This window comes from Delphinus delphis, chromosome 8, assembly GCF_949987515.2.
Source record: "Delphinus delphis chromosome 8, mDelDel1.2, whole genome shotgun sequence".
NCBI classification, from domain to species: domain Eukaryota; kingdom Metazoa; phylum Chordata; class Mammalia; order Artiodactyla; family Delphinidae; genus Delphinus; species Delphinus delphis.
The window spans coordinates 47951164-47969691 of record NC_082690.1 but is presented as its reverse complement, the minus strand read 5'-3'; the positions used below and the strand labels follow the sequence as shown (position 1 = coordinate 47969691).

At 37.7% G+C, this 18528-nt stretch overlaps 2 protein-coding genes across 8 annotated transcripts; one reads left to right on the top strand and one right to left on the bottom strand.

Annotated features, from left to right (window-relative positions):
- The first annotated feature begins 51 nt into the window (after positions 1–51).
- On the top strand, positions 52–9095 carry TMEM126A (transmembrane protein 126A). 4 transcript variants are annotated; one of them, XM_060018164.1, is made up of 5 exons: positions 52–182; positions 2184–2279; positions 5605–5798; positions 6952–7066; positions 7689–9095. In XM_060018164.1, exons 2-5 carry the CDS (start codon positions 2191–2193, stop codon positions 7879–7881), a joined length of 591 nt encoding a protein of 196 aa, XP_059874147.1. In that variant the 5' UTR covers positions 52–182; positions 2184–2190; the 3' UTR covers positions 7882–9095. The 4 variants fall into 4 exon arrangements, with proteins under 4 accessions (XP_059874147.1, XP_059874143.1, XP_059874144.1 ...); XM_060018160.2 differs by having other exon boundaries at positions 74–217; positions 7689–9094; XM_060018161.1 differs by having other exon boundaries at positions 74–217; positions 2149–2279; positions 7689–9093.
- A 2701-nt stretch (positions 9096–11796) lies between these two features.
- Positions 11797–17421, bottom strand: CREBZF (CREB/ATF bZIP transcription factor). Of its 4 annotated transcripts, XM_060018158.2 has the most exons (4): positions 16099–17420; positions 15810–15887; positions 14664–14732; positions 11797–12920 (listed from the first exon to the last, which is right to left on the bottom strand). In XM_060018158.2, exons 1-2 carry the CDS (start codon positions 17154–17156, stop codon positions 15872–15874), a joined length of 1074 nt encoding a protein of 357 aa, XP_059874141.1. In that variant the 5' UTR covers positions 17157–17420; the 3' UTR covers positions 11797–12920; positions 14664–14732; positions 15810–15871. The 4 variants fall into 4 exon arrangements, with proteins under 4 accessions (XP_059874141.1, XP_059874140.1, XP_059874139.1 ...); XM_060018157.2 differs by lacking the exon at positions 11797–12920 and having other exon boundaries at positions 14052–15575; positions 16099–17421; XM_060018156.2 differs by lacking the exon at positions 11797–12920 and having other exon boundaries at positions 14052–14732.
- Between the last annotated feature and the right edge of the window lie 1107 nt (positions 17422–18528).

Here is an 18528-nt window from a genome sequence, read left to right as displayed (position 1 = left end):
AAGGCCCTTGAGCGCAACCTCGGTCCTGGAAGCCCAATCAGCGGCCCGGCAGCGACCCAGTGCCCGCCTTGGGCCGTGTCACGTGGCAGCCAAAATGGCTGCGCCCGGGCGACTTGAGCGAAGGTTGGAGTGAGCACTCGCGTGGCTGATGGAGGCAGTGACTGCTGGGAGGAGAGCATAAGGTACCGGCATTCCGGGTAAAAGGGTGCAGTAAAAGGCGAGTATCAAGAGAAGCACAGCGTGGTGACATGCTGTTCAACCGCAGCGTGGGAATGAGATCCCGGGACTTAGTCGCAAGTGGAGGAGGGGAATCGGTTCTACCGCACCGAATCGGTCCCTACACTTTCCACCCTAGAAAAAAGGATCTTATATTTAAATTAAGCCTACAGGGGGCAAAAATGAAAAGCCTGTGCTTGAATTTAATGCCGGGTTTACTGCCAATTTACAGGGTGACCTTGGCCTAATTTAATTTTCAGAGGCCCCACTTTCCTCATTTGTCTATCTCGGGAGCTATCTTGAAGATAGCTAGTGCAAAAGCCTTTTGAAATGTTTGTAATATTTAAACGTGGCATTGTCTTTGATAGGGATTTATTATTAACCGGGATACAATGGCCTACTGCGGGCTGCCAGATCAGAACTTTTACCGAATTAAGGGTGACTTTTAATAGCGACACCTTAGAAATGGCTAGTTCACAGGACCAGGAACCTCACCAATATGCAGAGCACAGAACAGAAAACTAGTGATAGCATTAGGCTGGACTTTATGATATAACAGTATTTCAGACATATACACTATACACTTTATATATACTGAATTTGATTACTTGTTTTTATGTCTCTCTCCACACCCCCAACCCCCCAACATAAAATTATTCAAAGTTCCTGTAAGGCAGAGATCTTAACGTTATTGTAACCAAGGCCCTCAAAAAGTTTGAGTCCGGGAAACCCAGACATAAATTTCTAAGCCTGCATTGTACTACTTATGTTAACTTTAAGTTTAGGGATATGAAATTCAGTGTACTGAATATTTTCCAAGCCATCTAATGGCTACCCAGTAAATATTTGTTAAATTAGTGTTATAAATTAATCTTGTAGCAAATGAATAGTGAACCAAGAAAATTAAATTTCAGAGTCATGTTGTCTGTTCTTTCTGAACTTTTTGATTTTCGTAACTCTGCTACCCTGAAATCTTATTTAATGAGATAAATCTTCAGGCTAAGATTAATCATTCACCCATTCCCTTAATCTTTTATTCACCTCAACTAGCGCAGAGATCAACAAACTACCTGCCTGTGGGCCAGACGAAGCCTATCGCTTGTTTCTTCACGGCCAGCCAAAATGTTTTTTATATTTTTTAAGTTTTTTTTTTTTTTAAGTATTCGACAAAAGACCATTATGTGACCCGCAAAGCCTAAGATGTTTACCATCTGGCCCTTTTAGAGAAGTTTGCTGACCTCTGCTCTAGGGTGTACCTAGATGTGAAATTGCTGAGTGTGTCTTCTACTTATTAAGTACCAAATCCTTTTCCAAAGTGGTTGTACCTATGCTTCCACCAGCAGCACATGAGTTTCAGTTACTCCACATTCTTGCCAGTAATTGAAATTTAATTTCTATTTTCCTGATTATAGTGGTTAAGCATATTTTCATATTTATTGTCTGACTTTTCTCTTTGTGAAGTGCCTGTTCAAACTTTTTGCCAGTTTTTCTATTGGGTTGGTTGCCTTTTTCTTATTGATTTGTACTATTCAATACTTTACATATTCTGGGTACCAACTACTCCTTTGTCAGTTACATTGCAAACATTTTCTCCCCAACTGGCTTATCTTCATGGTATCTGTAAATGAACACAAGGTCATTTTAATTGGTTACTATTAGTTTAATATTAGCTTTATGTGTTTTATGGTTAGTGCTGTTTGCAAATTTACAATATTTTTAAGGGTTACAAAGATATTCTGTATTTCCTATAAGCTTTATGTGTTGTCTTCCATGTTCTGGTTTCTATTTCATAGAATTGTGGGGGTTTTTTGGGGGGTGTCTAATGCATTAATTTTTCAGATTATGAAATAAAGCTATGGCTGCTTCTTTTAAAATTAAATATTTATGGTCTTCCAACGGCTTTTTATAAGCTCTTTTGCTGTATTTCTATAGATACACATTATTGAAAAATGACATTTTAATTTAAGGCTCAAGATGGAAAATCATAAACCAGATGGTACTGTCAAGAAGAACTTAATTGAAATCATAACCAGAAAAATTAACCAACTTCCAGAAGCAGAAAGGTAAGATCCCTTCTTAATTAAAAAATTCTTTTATCAGGTGGACTTTCATCATTGATTCATCTCAAATTTATTTGGTTTGAATATAAACAAACATAGACTGTCAGAAGGAAATTGAGATTTTTTTTATTACGTTGATGAGAAAACCAAGGCTCAGAGAGATTAGCCATTTTCCTTTAAGTCAAGGCTAAAATTCATTTCTCCCAGTTTTTCCATCTGGCTTAGAGTATAGGCAGATGTATATATTTATGGACTAATTTAAATAAAAAACCTTTAAACTGTCTTCTTTCTCAATTCATTTCTATCACTACACTTACCAGTCTAAGAGAGTGCCATGTAACACACATAACTAGACAAGGAATGTCAGAGAAATGGGATCATGGCTAAAAGATCTTTAAGATATTATTAAATTTATATAGGAAACATACTGATCTTTGAAGACAACGCTGAGTGAACTCCAGTACTCTCCCACAAAATGTTCTTCAGGCAGCCTCTCTAACATTCCATTTAAACTGAAAATCTGAGACCAAAAAGGATGAAGAAGAGTCAGCCTGGGGAAGAGGAAGGAATGGCATATGCCTAGGCCACAGAGAGCAACGAGTTTGTCATATTTGAGGAACCAGTGTCACTAAAGTACAAGGGAAGTGGGCATAAGGTTGAAGGAACAGGAGTTTTAAGCAGGGAATGATCCAGCTAACAGTTCCAAAGAACATGACAGTTGCTTTTTGGAAAGTAGATTTAAGGTAGGCGAGAAAAGGAAGACGACCAGTAGGAAAACTGGCATAGTAATCCTGGTGAGTGGTGGTGGCAGCTGAAGTGAAAAAAGGATAGATTTGAAATACATTTTGGAAGTATAATCTTACTATCTTGCACAAATTCCAATCTTGCTGACACCAGATCAACAAGGGAGAACCCATAAACCAAGAGCAGTAATAAGATGTATATCCAACCTCCCTTTCCCCCCACCACAAACACACAGTGCACATCGTTTTTGTTATTGTTTTCCAGAGGTAAACAGAAATTTTTTAAGCAAATAAAAGACATGTGCCCATGTTTCCAGGCCAGTAAGGTAGGGAAAGCCAGGAAGAATAGAGATGTGACAGCCTTGAAGAGAAGCAAGCAGGCTGTGTTACTGGGACTTTCACCAAATTAGAAATAATAATCAATGGGGAAGTAATCTGGAACTGCAAAGTAAGCTTTAATTTGGAATAAACTGCTTTTGAACAGTGGCACCTAAACAGGGCAGATGACAGCATCTCATCTTTGTCCACTATTTTTCCTCTGCTTCTATTTTATCTATCCTAGTTCTCCTAAGTTTGAATCCTCATTTCTTGCATTACCAATTTAGATATGTTTAATAGTTATTTGAAAAGTTCTTAAGTGTATGAAACTTTAGTATCAAACACTTCACTTTCTAATCTACAAAATAATTTCATGTGCCATCTATTTCATTGCCACTTGTTATTTCTGGTCTTATATTTCATGTGTTAGTTCATGTATCTAGTTACTTTATGGGTATTATCTTGCCAAAAAATCTTGAGTTCACGTTTCTAATTGTATAGGCACTTTTTGGGAACACTGACTGGCAATGGGGCTGCTAGATAGTAACAATTTTGTATTGAATTATTAACTGAACAATGTGACTTTAAGCCACAGGAAATTAAAATCTGGTTGGGAGACAGCAAACGTTGCTATTTCAGATTCCAGTTACACTCCTTGTTATATTTAGGTACTTATTTATGTAATTTTTAATAATATTTAACATTAATGTATCAACATATTACAATGTATATAATTATATATATAATATTACAATGTATATAATATGTAATATATATGGGCATTTGTTCCTATGACTAAAAATGAAGATAATACATATTTCACAGTATTGTTATGAAGATAAAATAAAAATATTTTAGAGGAAGTGCTCGAGTTTCCCATTCCCTCAGCTCCCACAAGAATACACAGGTCTTTTCACATTCATGTGTTTTGTTGTTTGGTAGCTCTCTAGGCCCTCATCACAATTTAAATATTGTCTTATGTACCCTAAGTTTCTAAACTGCCTCCCTTGTACTAACATTACCATTTTAATACTTTTGTTATACTGGGTTGATCAAAATGTTTGTTCGCATTTTTCATGGAAAAATCCGAACGAACTTTTTGGCCAATCCAATATATCAAGTTTACGTATCTTTCATTCTCCAATAATAAACTATGAAAACACCGAAGATAATTTTTTGTGCCTTCATCACCAAGTCTGCGGCATGCAATAAGTGCTCAATGATTGAATGACAAGTACCATTGTGATTGCAAAGTGACAGGTAAGAAAAGTAGTACCTTACACAATGTAGAAAGCTCAATTAGGAATTCCTAGAAAACCTGTCTTGAGTGTTAACCATAGAAGTTAGAGGGGATATTGTGTGTGGCTAGTTTGGCTAATTAAGAGTAATGAGAAAAGAGGTTGACGCCTGTGTTACAGGAAGCAAAGCAGATGGTAAAGAAGTTAAGTGATAGGCTGAAGGCTTTGAATTGGATACTTTCAATATTCAGCAGTTTTAGTTTTTTTCCCCAAAACTAAAGAATGCATAGAACATGCATTTTAAATCTCATACATGCCTTCCTTAAAAACCAGTTCTACCACTTACTATCCCAAAACATCAATTTATTCTTATTTCAGTGAGCTCTTATAAAAAGTACCTAGCATAGAGGATCCCTTAAATGTTAGTACTGCTCCACCCCCTAATCCTGACTCTAATGCTTCAAGGAAGAGTAAAAGGAAACATCAATTTCACCTTATTGAATGCCTTCTGTGTGCCAGATGCTGTTGAAACCAAGATATTTATATCTTTGTATCCACTGTCTTCAAGTTGTTTACAGGCTAGTTGGGAAGCCTGACAGGTAAATCTGTGATAAGCTAGTACCACCTTATAATGTGTTTTGCTACAGAAGTAAGTATTGCGTATTGTGGGAGCCTAGAGAGGCATCCAAGTCAGACTCTTCAGAAGCTCTTCCCTGCTATATACTTGGTGGGGGGATGGTGGAATTTCCATACCAATATTCTTTGCAAATTCCCACAATACATTTAGCAAAACTAAATGTATCACTGTATCCTTAAAGTGTTGACCAGATTCAAAGCCTTTTAGAATAAAAATCTATATGTAAAACAATGATTTTAAAAGGTTTTTGTTTTATGGAGCTATAAGATATAAATGTTGGATCCTGTTAATCCTAAAGTCCTGATAAGTTCTGTAACATATGCCAGAATTGTTGGAGAGCTAACACACGCAATACAGCCAAAAAGAGTTACTGTTTTTTCTCACCGACTCAGGAATCTGCTTGAAAATGGATCAACATATATTGGACTTAATGCTGCCCTCTGTGGCCTAATAGCAAATAGTCTCTTTCGACGCATCCTACATGTGACACAGGCTCCTGTAGCTGCTGGCTTACCAATGGCAGTGATCCCATTTTTGATGGCACACGTATCTTTCAAAGGTTTTGTAAGTTTACCTTTGAATACAGGTAAATTCTATTTCACTGTCACCAGCAAGTTTGCTTTGGTATATGTACATTATTTGCATCTTACATTAATCCTTAAATAATTGTAGCAATTGGCTATATGCTGTAATACTGCTTGGATAAGACTGAACCTTGCTAGCCTCTCTATGTAAAGCAGCAATTAATTCAGATTAGCATGGTCTACCAAACAAGTAAAATATATACACAGTAATTCTAAATACTTTCCTTTGTCTAACTTCTCTCTCCTACAGTGTTTAGTAAGAAATATTTGGAAACTTTATTTTTTTTAAATGCTAACTGCCTTAATTTTTTAAAAATTATAGCATTTTCTTAAGGGGAAAAAAATTTTTATGGGAACAAGACTCTTTATCTTGTTCCCATAAAAATCACTAAATCTCTAAAAGCACTAAATGTGTATATGTGCAAGTTATCAAATACATGGAGACTTGATTTCCTTTGGACAGTTCACCATATTTGCTCAGTACTCCAAGTACAGCTAAATCATGAAAGAATTTCTGATTAATAATTTAAAAAAATTATTACCATAGGTGGTAGTAGGGAGGCAGTCCATTTAAATTCTCCTAAGTGCTACTTCAGATTTGTTTAAATTAGATGAGTATTTGCTTGAATCCCCAAGATCAGTGTGAAAAGAATTTTTATGTGCAGGGAAACCTATTGCACAATAAACTGAACAGAATGAGTGAAAACATAGGTTAGCATAGCTTTCTATTTTTAATACCTTGTACTAATCTGGAAATGAATAAACAATTTTATAAAAATGAAATCACACTGCATAATGTAAAAATGTAAGATAAATCAAACTGTTAAATTTCCCATGGGTTTAAAAAGTTTCTTAAAGACAAAAATATTAGCTCAGGTTTGTTAATACATGCGCAAAAAGCTAGAAGCAGTGCAAACTGAGTATTATATTCAAGTTCAAAACAAATTAGGGAATTTTTCCTAAGATGGTTTTATCAGTTATTCCTGGCTGTTTTAGATTATCCATATGTGTAATTATACCTTTTAACATGCCTTGTAGACATGCATTTGCTGTATTACTGCCTGAAAATTGAGTATCTGTGATACATAAAAGGGGACCTTGCATTCTTTAAATGTTTGCTTGACTATCCATTTGCAGAACTAATTTATTTCCTAGGTGATTTACATTGTGAAACCTGTACCATAACACGAGGTGGACTGGTTGGTCTTGTTTTTGGTGGCCTGTACCCTGTTTTCTTGGCTATCCCTGTGAATGGTGGCCTAGCAGCCAGGTAGGATTGCTTTCCATAATTATCGAAAAACTTTAGTAATATATATAAATGATTGCCTAGAAAATGCAAACTTTAAAACAGCAAGTACATTTTCTATTTTTAAGGCAATGTTACCTGTTTGACTTGAAAGAGTTAACAAGACTTGTTTTTTCTGGGTAATCAAAGAATACTTCTCAAGAATTTGAAAACACTTCTAGAAATTCATCACACTACCTCTTGGGTGTGTAGTTCAGGTTCTTAGCTTTATATATTGAATACTAGCTACAAAGCTGCAAAAAGTACTGTGACTAGCATGAAAACTACATTATATGCATAATGTTCTTAGGGTTTGAGTACTTCCTCTAAGAGAAAATTCCATCAGAAAATGTCTCGCTATAAGCCAAAATAATTCAGTTATTCTCTGATGAACTCTTGTACCAAGCAATCTATACTATATGAGCTTCCAGAGGTGAAACGGACAAAAGGACAGTTTTTATGACTAATAGACATTGAAGAGAATAGCATTACCTCAGTCTTTACCTAAGCTAGTTTTAAGACTTCTGGAATTAATATGTATTGTACACAGATTTGCCACTTGATACAACTGTCTTTTCTAGTGAACTGTCTCAATGTTTTCTTACAGGTATAACTCAGCCCTGCTACCCGAGAAAGGAAACATCTTAAATTACTGGATTAGGATTTCTAAGCCTGTCTTTAGAAAGATGTTATTTCCCATTTTGCTCCAGACTGTGTTTGCAGCATACCTTGGGTCTAGACAATATAAACTACTTATAAAGGCTCTTCAGTTACCTGAACCTGACCTAGAAATTCAGTGATGGTTAAGCAAATCTGTACACAAAAATAAAACTGTAAAAATAACCTACATCTAAGTATGAATAAATAAGACTTGTAATTTATTACATGAGGTACAATTCTGGGATCTACAACAAAAGGCTGAATAAATTATTCAACACTACCCACTTAGCCAAGAGCCTACTTCTCTAGTGTTCCCAATACCGTCTCTCCCACATTGCTTGCTCTACTCCTTTACATTAGGCAGTTTGGTCTGTAACAGGGAAAAAACCACATAGCAGTTTTCACTGAAAACTCAAAGAATCCAAACAGGAATGAAAATGGCAGGGGCCAGGGTGGGGAGTATCAATACACTACAGAAACATTACACTTCATTTTCTCAATTCACTGTTTCCATAGGTATTATTCTTTCATAGAATCTTAAAACATATTTAAAAACATTCCTTACAGAGGGATCAATTCCCAGTATTCTTCACAGATGATTATTCAGGCTCAGCTTGAGCTGTCCTAATGATAGTTACCTACTTCAAAAGTCATCTTATTTATAACATTGGAAAGCTATACTCATAAGATTAAGGTAGATTCTATCTTTGAAGCTTTCATCTAGTGTGGTATAGTTCTTTAGAAGCACATAGACCTGAGCCATTTTTTTTGGCTGTATGATGCTAAGCAAGTTAACTGATCTCTCTGGCCCTCAGTTTCCTCATCAGTAACCTCACTCAAGATTGGTATCATATATGTAAGTTGACTTAACGTAGCACCTGTCATCAGGCACTCAAATTTGAGGTAGCCATATTCTTCCTATTGTTTCTGGTTTTGTTTTTTGAAATATCCTAGGTCTATTCCTCAATTCCTAAGATAGATCATTTAAATTTTTGAAATGATCTATTGTGTTTCCCTTCCTAAAAATTTTCATCTTAGTTCTTGAAACCATTTTCTCATGTAACAGCATCTAAATCAGCATTGGCCAACAAAACTTTCTGTGATGATGAGGAAATATTTTATATATGACTGATATGTTAGCACTAGCCGTATGTGGCTACTGAGGACCCAGAATTTGACTAGTGCACCTGAATAACTGAATCTTTTATTTTAATTAATTTAAATTGTTTAGCCACATGTGGATAATAGCCTCAGTATTACACAATGCAGAGCTAGACCAACACTTTCTTAGGAAACAAGCCAGTCATACCAAACAATATTTGTGTCATCCAAGACCACATTCACAAGCATCTTAACTATTCTTTTCAAATATAGTGATATATCTGTTAAATAATCTTATGCTACTTAAAATTATATGAAAGGATTTAGCCTGTCACCTAAAAAAGGCAGCTCTGAGAGTGGGACAGGCTTTCAGTGGCCCTTAAAGAAAGCAGTACAGCCAAAGATGTAAAATTTAATTAATAAAATACAAGGGAATTCCCTGGCAGTCCAGTGATTAGGACTCCACACTTTCACTGCTGAGGGTGCAGGTTCAATCCCTGGTCGGGGAAGTAGAATCACGCAAGCCACGTGGCGAGGTCAAAAAAAAAACAAATTGAAACAGATTACAAAACAAAATTCCCTATCAAACTATGTTTGATAAAAAAAATGATCCCAATTATCAGACAAAAGAATCTGTATTTTACTGTGGATATTCTCTGGGTTATAAAATTAAGGCTGATTTTTCTTTTCATTCTGATTCCTTTCTGGATAATCCCAGCTTTCTGAAATGAATATGCTTTACCTTTACAACTAGGAAAAACATATATAAAAGGCAAAAAAAAAAAACCAAAAAACTTTATTTTACAAGCTAAAATACCACGATAAAGCTGTCTGACCCAAAATTATACATTTTATGTGTGCTGTCATTTTTATTTAAAGCAGAGTTCTACTTATCACAGTAAAAAAAAAAAAGAATTAAAATTCCTAACTTCAAAAATAAGAAACCCAAATTACTGAATTAGACTCCTTTAAAAAGAGAGAATGGTGTAATGAACTTAGATAATTCAAAACCCACTGATATTACTAAATGGATAATTTAGCGCAAATTGTTTCCTTACTTATCCTTAAACACTCCCACCGTACTTACTCCCTAGCATACCACCATCTATAAACATACAAAAATTTACAATGGTTTCTGCAACCAAAAACGATTTCTAACATCTGTCTTCTACCATATTTTTCTTAAATCATCTTCCCAGTTAGTAGAAATGGGCAACATAAGCCAAAGAACATGTTACTTTAAACCTGTTGCTACAAATGTACTTTACCAAAACTTTTGGTCAGGGGGCAAATTTGTGCGCGCCTGCTGTGATGTGCATTACAATTTAAGGAAACAGTCATTTTTAGCTAAGACCTGAAGAACACTGCCTCAGTCAGGAAAATAGTTTATTTCAATTCTGTCGCAGTAAACAAACTATTTAAACCTGTCTTTCAAAATTTATTCTGTGCAGTTATTTGGCTTTAAAAAAGAAGGTTCATGTTATACTATACTTAAATTAAGATATTAATTTGTAAACCCCAGACTATGGTACATTAGAAGCCAGAGGGGTTTGACCTCAGTGGGTAAAAAGGAAACAATTTTTTTTTTTTTTGCGCTCACTGTTGTGGCCTCTCCCGTTGCGGAGCACAGGCTCCGGACGCGCAGGCTCAGCGGCCATGGCTCAGGGGCCCAGCCGCTCCGCGGCATGTGGGATCCTCCCAGACTGGGGCACAAACCCGTGTCCCCTGCGTCGGCAGGCGGACTCTCAACCACTGTGCCACCAGGGAAGCCCAGGAAACAGAATTTGATGGCACATTTTAAACGAAGTTGGGCCACCAATAAAATTCAAATCTGTACATATTAACAGCTACACGAATGTTCAAAACACCAAGTGACTAGATTTTTAAATTAGATTAACTGAAAATTGAGCAAAAGATGAATTTCAGCAAATTTTGGGTCAAGAAAACTACAAAAAATTGGGAATTCCCTGGCGGTCCAGTGGTTAGGACTCCACACTTTCACTGCAAAGGTCCTGGGTTCATTCCCTGGTTCAGGAAGTAAGATCCCACAAGCCACATGGCATGGCCAAACAAAAACTACAAAAAATTATGAAAGTCCACTGTGACCCGGTTTCTTTTTAAAAAGTGGGAAAAACGGCTAACTAAGAAATCCTGAATGTACAAATTGGGGAAAGGTAAAAAACTAGGAATAAAAACACTATGAGTAACCAAAGCAATGAACAGGGCAACTTTCTTTTAACCTTTATCTTTAAAAAATATTTTTCCTCTAACATTACAGGATTTATTGAAAACGATAAAGAAATTTACTTTCTGAATAAAATTTAAATTATCTCCAGTTTAATTTTCCTGCACTTTAAAACTGCATGTAAATGACCACTTGCAGTCTAGGTCAGAACTCTGAGCTCATTCTGGTATTATAAGACAATAGGGAGTGACTGGCAGAGAGTATTGAGGTATTCAAGTTCAAACATGTAAAAAGTACTGTGCTGGCCAAACAAACACTTTACAAGTTTCTAATGGAGGACCTCCCCTGGCTTAAATGGTAACTACCTGGTTTCTCAACAAAAAACAGTACAGTAAAATATAAAAATATAACCATTTGGGAAGGTCTCAAAACTTTGTATTGACAGCCTGGGGAAAAAAACTAAACACTTGGAAATATTTTACTACCTATTCAACCTTAGTCATAAGATTGTTTAGCTTAAAGGCATACCTCCAAAATACTGAACTAGGTAATCACATACTTTAAAAGGTAATGACTCATTATCAGTGAATTATCCACTCTATTCTATCAAAGCAGTAGTTATAGTCACCAAATAGTGTTGATGCCTACCTGATTTTGGTTACAATACAACCAGCTGTACTGTTCATACTGTAGGAGCATCCATCAATCACATAAGCATAAGCCACTGGGAATGCGCTTTGCTGCCTGGCATCAGAGACACCGAATACACTTACAAGAAACTGAATGGATTTAATAAATTTTTTGTATCACCATACAATAACCAAACTGTATAGTTATTATGATGAATCATTCTGGAAAGAAGATTAAGAGCCTATCTCCTACCCCCTCCCACTTCTATCATCTGCACACTTCCCAAATGAGTCAGTAAGATAAAATGACTCAGTCTAGACCAGGTGAAAGAATGTATTAACATAATCCAACAAAAATGAAATAAAACAACCAGAGTTTTGAGTGTTTTTTCACACTTGTAATGAACTGGAAAAATGTTTCAATTAAGTAAAACAACCATATTCCATGAAAAAAGCCACTCCCATCATCCAGAATACTAAAGCCCTTACATACTAGAGAAATTTTAATATAAAACAGTAGAAACTAGTATACCATTCATTAGAAACCTCAAAATATTTTTAATAAGTCCTCGGAGAAAGCTCAAGAAGCCAAAAACCTCAGAATCCACACATCTTGGCATTACCCTGAATCGCAATTAACTACCCACACATTTAATCATAATCAATTTTTCAAAGATATACAGACAAATCAATGCATCTATTTAAAAAGACTACTCTTTAAAGACTTTACATTAACTTTTATATTCTACTCAGCAACGTCTGTCTGTACTTCAGATTAGTTCTCATGTTCCAGGAAATAAATACAAACTCATTATATGCCTGTGATCACTGATGGCCTGTTTATGTAATTCTACTCCACTAAATCTAATTCCACAGAATGTGCGCTTGATTATGTAAAGAATCTAATATTCCTTGATGAAATACTATCATTCTCTTCTCCAATGGTTGCAATTTTTAAAAGGTATGCAAAGAACTGAGTATCACTCCCATGAAAGACAAAAATAAGTATAATTTTGTTCCAAAATTAACTTTGTCTCATGTATTTCTATTAAGTCTTTCAAGGATTCCAGAGAATCTTTTCATATCTCCATTTCTGGAAAGTGAAATCAGTATAGAAGTAATTTGGGAACTTGAAAATGGCATTCATTTTTTTCAGCAGATGCCAAATTTTTGACCGACATGGCTCCCACAATTACTTTGTTACCATCAGTCCAGTCAGTTAACAGGTTGTAGGAAAAGATTCGTTTTTGCAGACACTGCTAAGCTGTTTAAAGAGAAGAGAGAGAGATTAATTTAGTGATTATCAAATGCACAAATATTTAAAATATTTCGAACACTTTTTGTCGGATTATATCAGAGGTGTGACTACATTTTAACAAACGTGGACTTTTTAGTTAGGTTTGGTCAAGGAAGTGCAGAAACATTAAGTCAATATGATGTGTTAGTTCAATTAATGTATAAATTCCTGTCACCATCGGAAGACAAACATTAAAAGCTACATTGCTGTATCATTTTGCCACAGAGGCACAATTAGGAAAAAAATATTAAAAAACAAAAAAGATTCCCCAAACACTAAATTGCTTTCATCCATTACAGTAAACAGAGCCAAACCTGAAAATTTCTAAATCCATATTATATTCCAGAAATCTCCTTTATCCAACTACTAATCATTCAGAACACAATTTTCTAAAAATAGTAAGACAACAGTTTCATATTAATCATAACTTTTTTAATTAACAAGTAGTGAATAGGACACTTTAAGATATTGTTTACTACATACTGAAATAAACATATCTGTTGTAAATTCAGAAACCCAAACATTTACAGTAAAATATGTTTACACATAAATATGACCAAATTTATTTAAAGCCCCTGTTAGATAGGTCCTAAATACATGCAATACCATGTAAAAACAAGACCATGACGTTGATGCAAAAAATGACAAAATCACTAATTTACCAAAATTAGAAAAAAAAGAGAATGAGATGGAAACTAAGAAAAGACAGTTAAAACAGAAGCAACCTAACAAAGCAGCTTTTAAAATAGTCGATACTAATCTCCATTTTCAAAAGTTCTTAATCAAGTATTTCCAAAAACTGCCATTTATAAAATGACATTCTAAAAATCTATACTTGGAATGTCAAATCATCCCAATTCAGAAAGCTTTGACTACTGTTTCTCCCCAGCCCCAAACTTCAAATAATGCAGGAAAATCATTGACGTTAGGAAGAAAATATTCCAAGGGAATGGTATAATTTTTAGAAAAACGCACTTACTGCTTCCAGAACCTTTTAAAACCCACAGCATTAACAACAATCATTTTTCCTATTTTCATCCGTTATTTTCTAATGTCATGTTAGAGATGAATAAATTATTTGAGCCCATGACCGAAAGATCAACAAACCTGGTTTTATTATGACACCATATTTTTGTCATTGGTACTGCACAAAATTATATACAAAGAAATATATACAAAATGTTCAAGTATTAATTAACTTTCAATTCAAGGCTTCTGTTTCAAAAAGCTACATTAACATATTCCATAAAGATAGCACAAATTAGTCATTTCAAATAACTTTTCCAACTACTTTTGGTTTTTATATATATTTATATATATAATTCAGTAGGCACTAAAAATCCATGCAGCTGCATTGTGAGGGGCTTGCTCCTGCACTTAGGTATAAGCAGGTTCATCACTCCAGGTTGTGAGTTTGGCTACTATCCATTCATGCTCAAGTGCAGTAGATGATTTTACAAAATATGCTGTAATGCACTGGAAACCAGAGACCAAGTTAGGTCTCAAAAGTGTATTATCTAGCAACAAAACATTTACAGTTCTGCAAGAACAAGATTCCATTTTCATAACCAAATAACAACAAAATAAAACATTTTATATGTAAGATAACTTACATCTTTGGACTGCTGGAAAATACTTTTTAATTATGAACATTTTAAAATAAAAGCAGAAGCCCTGATATTACCTCTTTTTCCTCATTTCTTATACTACCTTTTAAAATAAAGCAGGAAATGTGGCCAGCAGCTGGTCCCGTCTCTTCTGCCCCAACAGCTGTATCCACTTTAGCACAAAGAAAAACAAGGATGCTAAATACGTATATACTTTATCAAACAGTGATGTTTCACAAAGAATTTCTTAATGTCTCTTACACTGAAAGACACTGTGACTCAATCTATACAACTGGACAATAGATAATAGAGTACTTCAAAGGAAGACTATGTCCCAACTTTGGAAAAAGTGTCAATCGTGTCATTAAGTCACTCAATTTTAAAACTTACTTTTAAATAGGACAAATACCCTTGAAATATGGAGAATAAGATTCTTTGTGAAGCCTCACTTTACACGTTTTCATTCACATTTCATAACCTTCAATATCTAATCATACATAAATTTAACCTAAAATTTTAATACAACAAAAATAAAGGTGTTCAACAATTTATTCATACTCAGTGATAGGGTAAATCACTGTGCTGGTCCTCAAAGAAACATTTCATTAACCATTCTTATTCTTCCTTTAAGTAACTAACACAGGAGTCTGATATGCATGTTAATTTCCAACTTCTCTAATGGTGAGATATAAAAATCTATTAATCTGAATAGATTGTATATCTAGATCTATGAAAACTAAAAGGCATTCTTGAATATTTAAGAGATTTCTGTCATCTCCACAAAATAACTATCACATTTGTGTATGCCCCAAGTACTTATTGTCAACCTCTGAAAAGTTGCTCTAAAATTGGAATTCCAATTTGCACCTTGTACAACTCGGAACTTCCATTCAACTTCACCTGTGTCACTTTCTCCAAACTGTATCTCTATTAGCAGCTTTCAGTGTACAGTTGGAACCGATGTCATCCAAGGCCATGTCCACACTGGGGACAGAAGAGCTAGGTACACGCAAGTCTGAACAAGGGGACACATTAACAGCTATTTCAACCAGAAGAAGCAACTTGAATACAATATTGACCAGCACAAGTCTGTTTCCAGGGTGGACAGGGCCCAAATTAGATTCCCCTCCCACCTTCCAAAAAACAAAAGAAAAAAAAAATCACACACACACACACAAATTGAGATGTTGCCCATTAAAGTAGACTAAGCAGCAGAGCATGAGCGTTACGTGAAGAGATGGATCCTTACCAGGTTGTGAGGCGGGAACGACTGTTCTGTAACCCCTACAACGGAGCCTGGCAGGAAGGAAATCACCTAAAAAAGAAACTGTCAGAGAGATTTAATAGTGACATGTTATCATTAGGAGTTGGTTACAGTGTCACATTCATGCTTTTAGCTAAACACTTAAAGATTCAATATTACTTTTTTTTCCTCCTCTGAAATGTGTCCAGTGAAGATGTCCCACTAAGGTGTTTTACATGGTGTAAGGGAGTTGAAAGGGGTAAACGCGGATAAAGAGCAGATTACTTGACCCTACATTTTAAGAGAAGACGACGCCTTCCGGGCGCACGCCGAGCAGAACTCCACCGACACCTTATCCTTGTCCACATGAAGACACACTCCTCCGGCTGAGTCGTCCTCTTCCAGCAGGTCCTGCTGCTGCTTTCCCACGGGCAGAGCGTAGTCATGGTCACCGGCGGGCGAGTCTCTGAAGAGCGAGGTGGTCAGCCGCAGTCCCACGCCGCTCAGCCGGCTCAGCAAGCGAGCCAGTCCGGTCTCGTTGGCTAAGACGGCCCGTAGGTAGCGACTCTCCTCCTGCAGTGCTTGTACGCGCTTTCCCAGCTCCCGATTCTCGGCCCGCAGCTCCTGGTTCTCGGCTGCCAGACCCCGTACTCGACTCTCCAGCCCCATCACGTACTCCTTCTTCTTCAGCCGATTGAGACGGGCAGCAGCCGCCGCCGCCTTCCGGGGACTCTTTGTCGCCGCCTGGTTGTTGTCGTTGCCGCTGCTGCCGCCGCCTCCTCCCGGGGACTTTCTCCGCCTCTTTTCGCCGCCGCCACTGTCACTGCCGCTGCTGCAGCCTCCGATGCCGTTTAACAGCCTCTGCAGCAGGTCAGAAAAGCGCTGCATCTCGGCAGCCGCGGCCTCGTCGTCGTCGTCCCCTCTCCACAGGCCGCCGCTATCCGAGCCTCCGCCGGACGAGGAGAGAGGCCCGGGCGAGTTGAGCCCGGGCTCCAGATGCCAGTCTGGTTGCCGGGGGTCCAGCAGATCTGCCAGTTCCAGGCCGGACAGAAAGTCCATGTCCTCCGTCTCCTCCCCGGGGACGCTGGCGATAGCCTCCTCCTCCATCTCCTCGGGCGAGGGCGCGCGCGCGGCCACGATGCCGCGGCCCCCCCTCCCGGCGTCCGACTCGCCCTCGTCGCCGCGCGGCTGTTTGCGGCCGGGAGACCCGGCCGCCGCCGTCCCCTCGTCCTCCGCTGCCGCCCGGGTCAAGTCTGGGGGCAGCGAGCAGGTCGCGACCGGCGCCGGGCTCTCGCTGCGGGTTGGGGAGTCGCTGCCCGAGGCCGCCAGCAGTTTGGTCAGGCTATGCCTCATGGGGCCCGACGGCGGGCCCACGTAGGCCCCGGCCCCTCAGACCGGGCCTCGCTGGTCCCAAGGACCCAGAGCGGGTAGCCGGGCAGCAGGCCAGAACGAAATGAAGAGGAAGGTCCGAGTCGCCTCCCGCCCCACTTGGCTGGTCGACCCCCCGCGCCGGGGCGGGGGGGGGGGAGCGGTGGAGGGAAGAGAGATGGAAGCGGCGAGGCCCAACGATGACTCGACCGCGCCACCCAGACAACGGCCTGGCCGGAAGTCGGTCGATCTCGTTCCAGCCCCTCCCACCGCATTTCGCGCTCCACCGGGCTCTAGTATCGCGAGAGTTCGAATGAGGTCTGGAGCTGGAGTAGCTCCAGATCTCCAGTGATGTCATAGTAACAGCGGCAAAAATAACAACAAACCTGGGAATTATTGAAAAAGTGGTCGGCCCTCACTTCTCAATACTCTGTATTCTAGCTTCCACCTCCAGTGAAGCCAGTATCGCTCAGAATTGATCTTTTAGATACCTAATTTTTGAATAATCTTCGTTATCCTGGAACTTAAGACTGCTGATCAGATTCTTCTTGGAATTGCTCCTTTCCCCTTTCGATATATCACAAGATCTTTTCACTCAAACACTTATAGAGTACTAGAAGAAAAAAGAGGTGAATAAGTCATTCATATGTAATTTAATTTTTCCAAGTTTTTATTATAAAAATTTCCAAATATACAGAATATGTGAAAGAATATTACAGTATCCACTCTAATTCAACAATAGTACCCAATACCCAGACTCAACAATTCGACAATTAACATTTTGCCATATATGCTTTATCTGTATATAAGTGTTTGTAAAACATTTTTTTTTTTGCAGAATCATCCCAAAGTTGCAGACAAGACACACCACCCAAACATGCTGCAGTATGCACCTCTAAAGATAAGAACATTCTATTTCATAGTCATAATACTATTATCAGGTCTTGAGAAAATTAACAATCTTGCTAATATCTATTACCCATACCATATTCAAATTTGCTCAGCTTTCCTCAAAAATCATCTTTTATAGCAGATAACGTTCTTTTGAACCAGGATCCAATCATGGCTCACTTATTGCATTCGATTGTTTTTTCCCCCATTTGTCAAACTAGAATAGTCCCTTCCACGTTTTAGTTTTTCTTAATATTGGCTTTCTGAAGAGACAAGGTCAGTTGTCTTGAAAAATGCACCACATTCTGGATTTGTCTGTTTCCTCATGGTGTTATTTTGTTCCTCTAGTCCCACAAGGTATTTCAAATTTGAAGCAGTTCACAAATACATTAGAATACAGTGAAACAACTCAAATTTTTACAGAGCAAGGCCAGTGAAAATACAGATGAAATAGGAAGATAAGGAG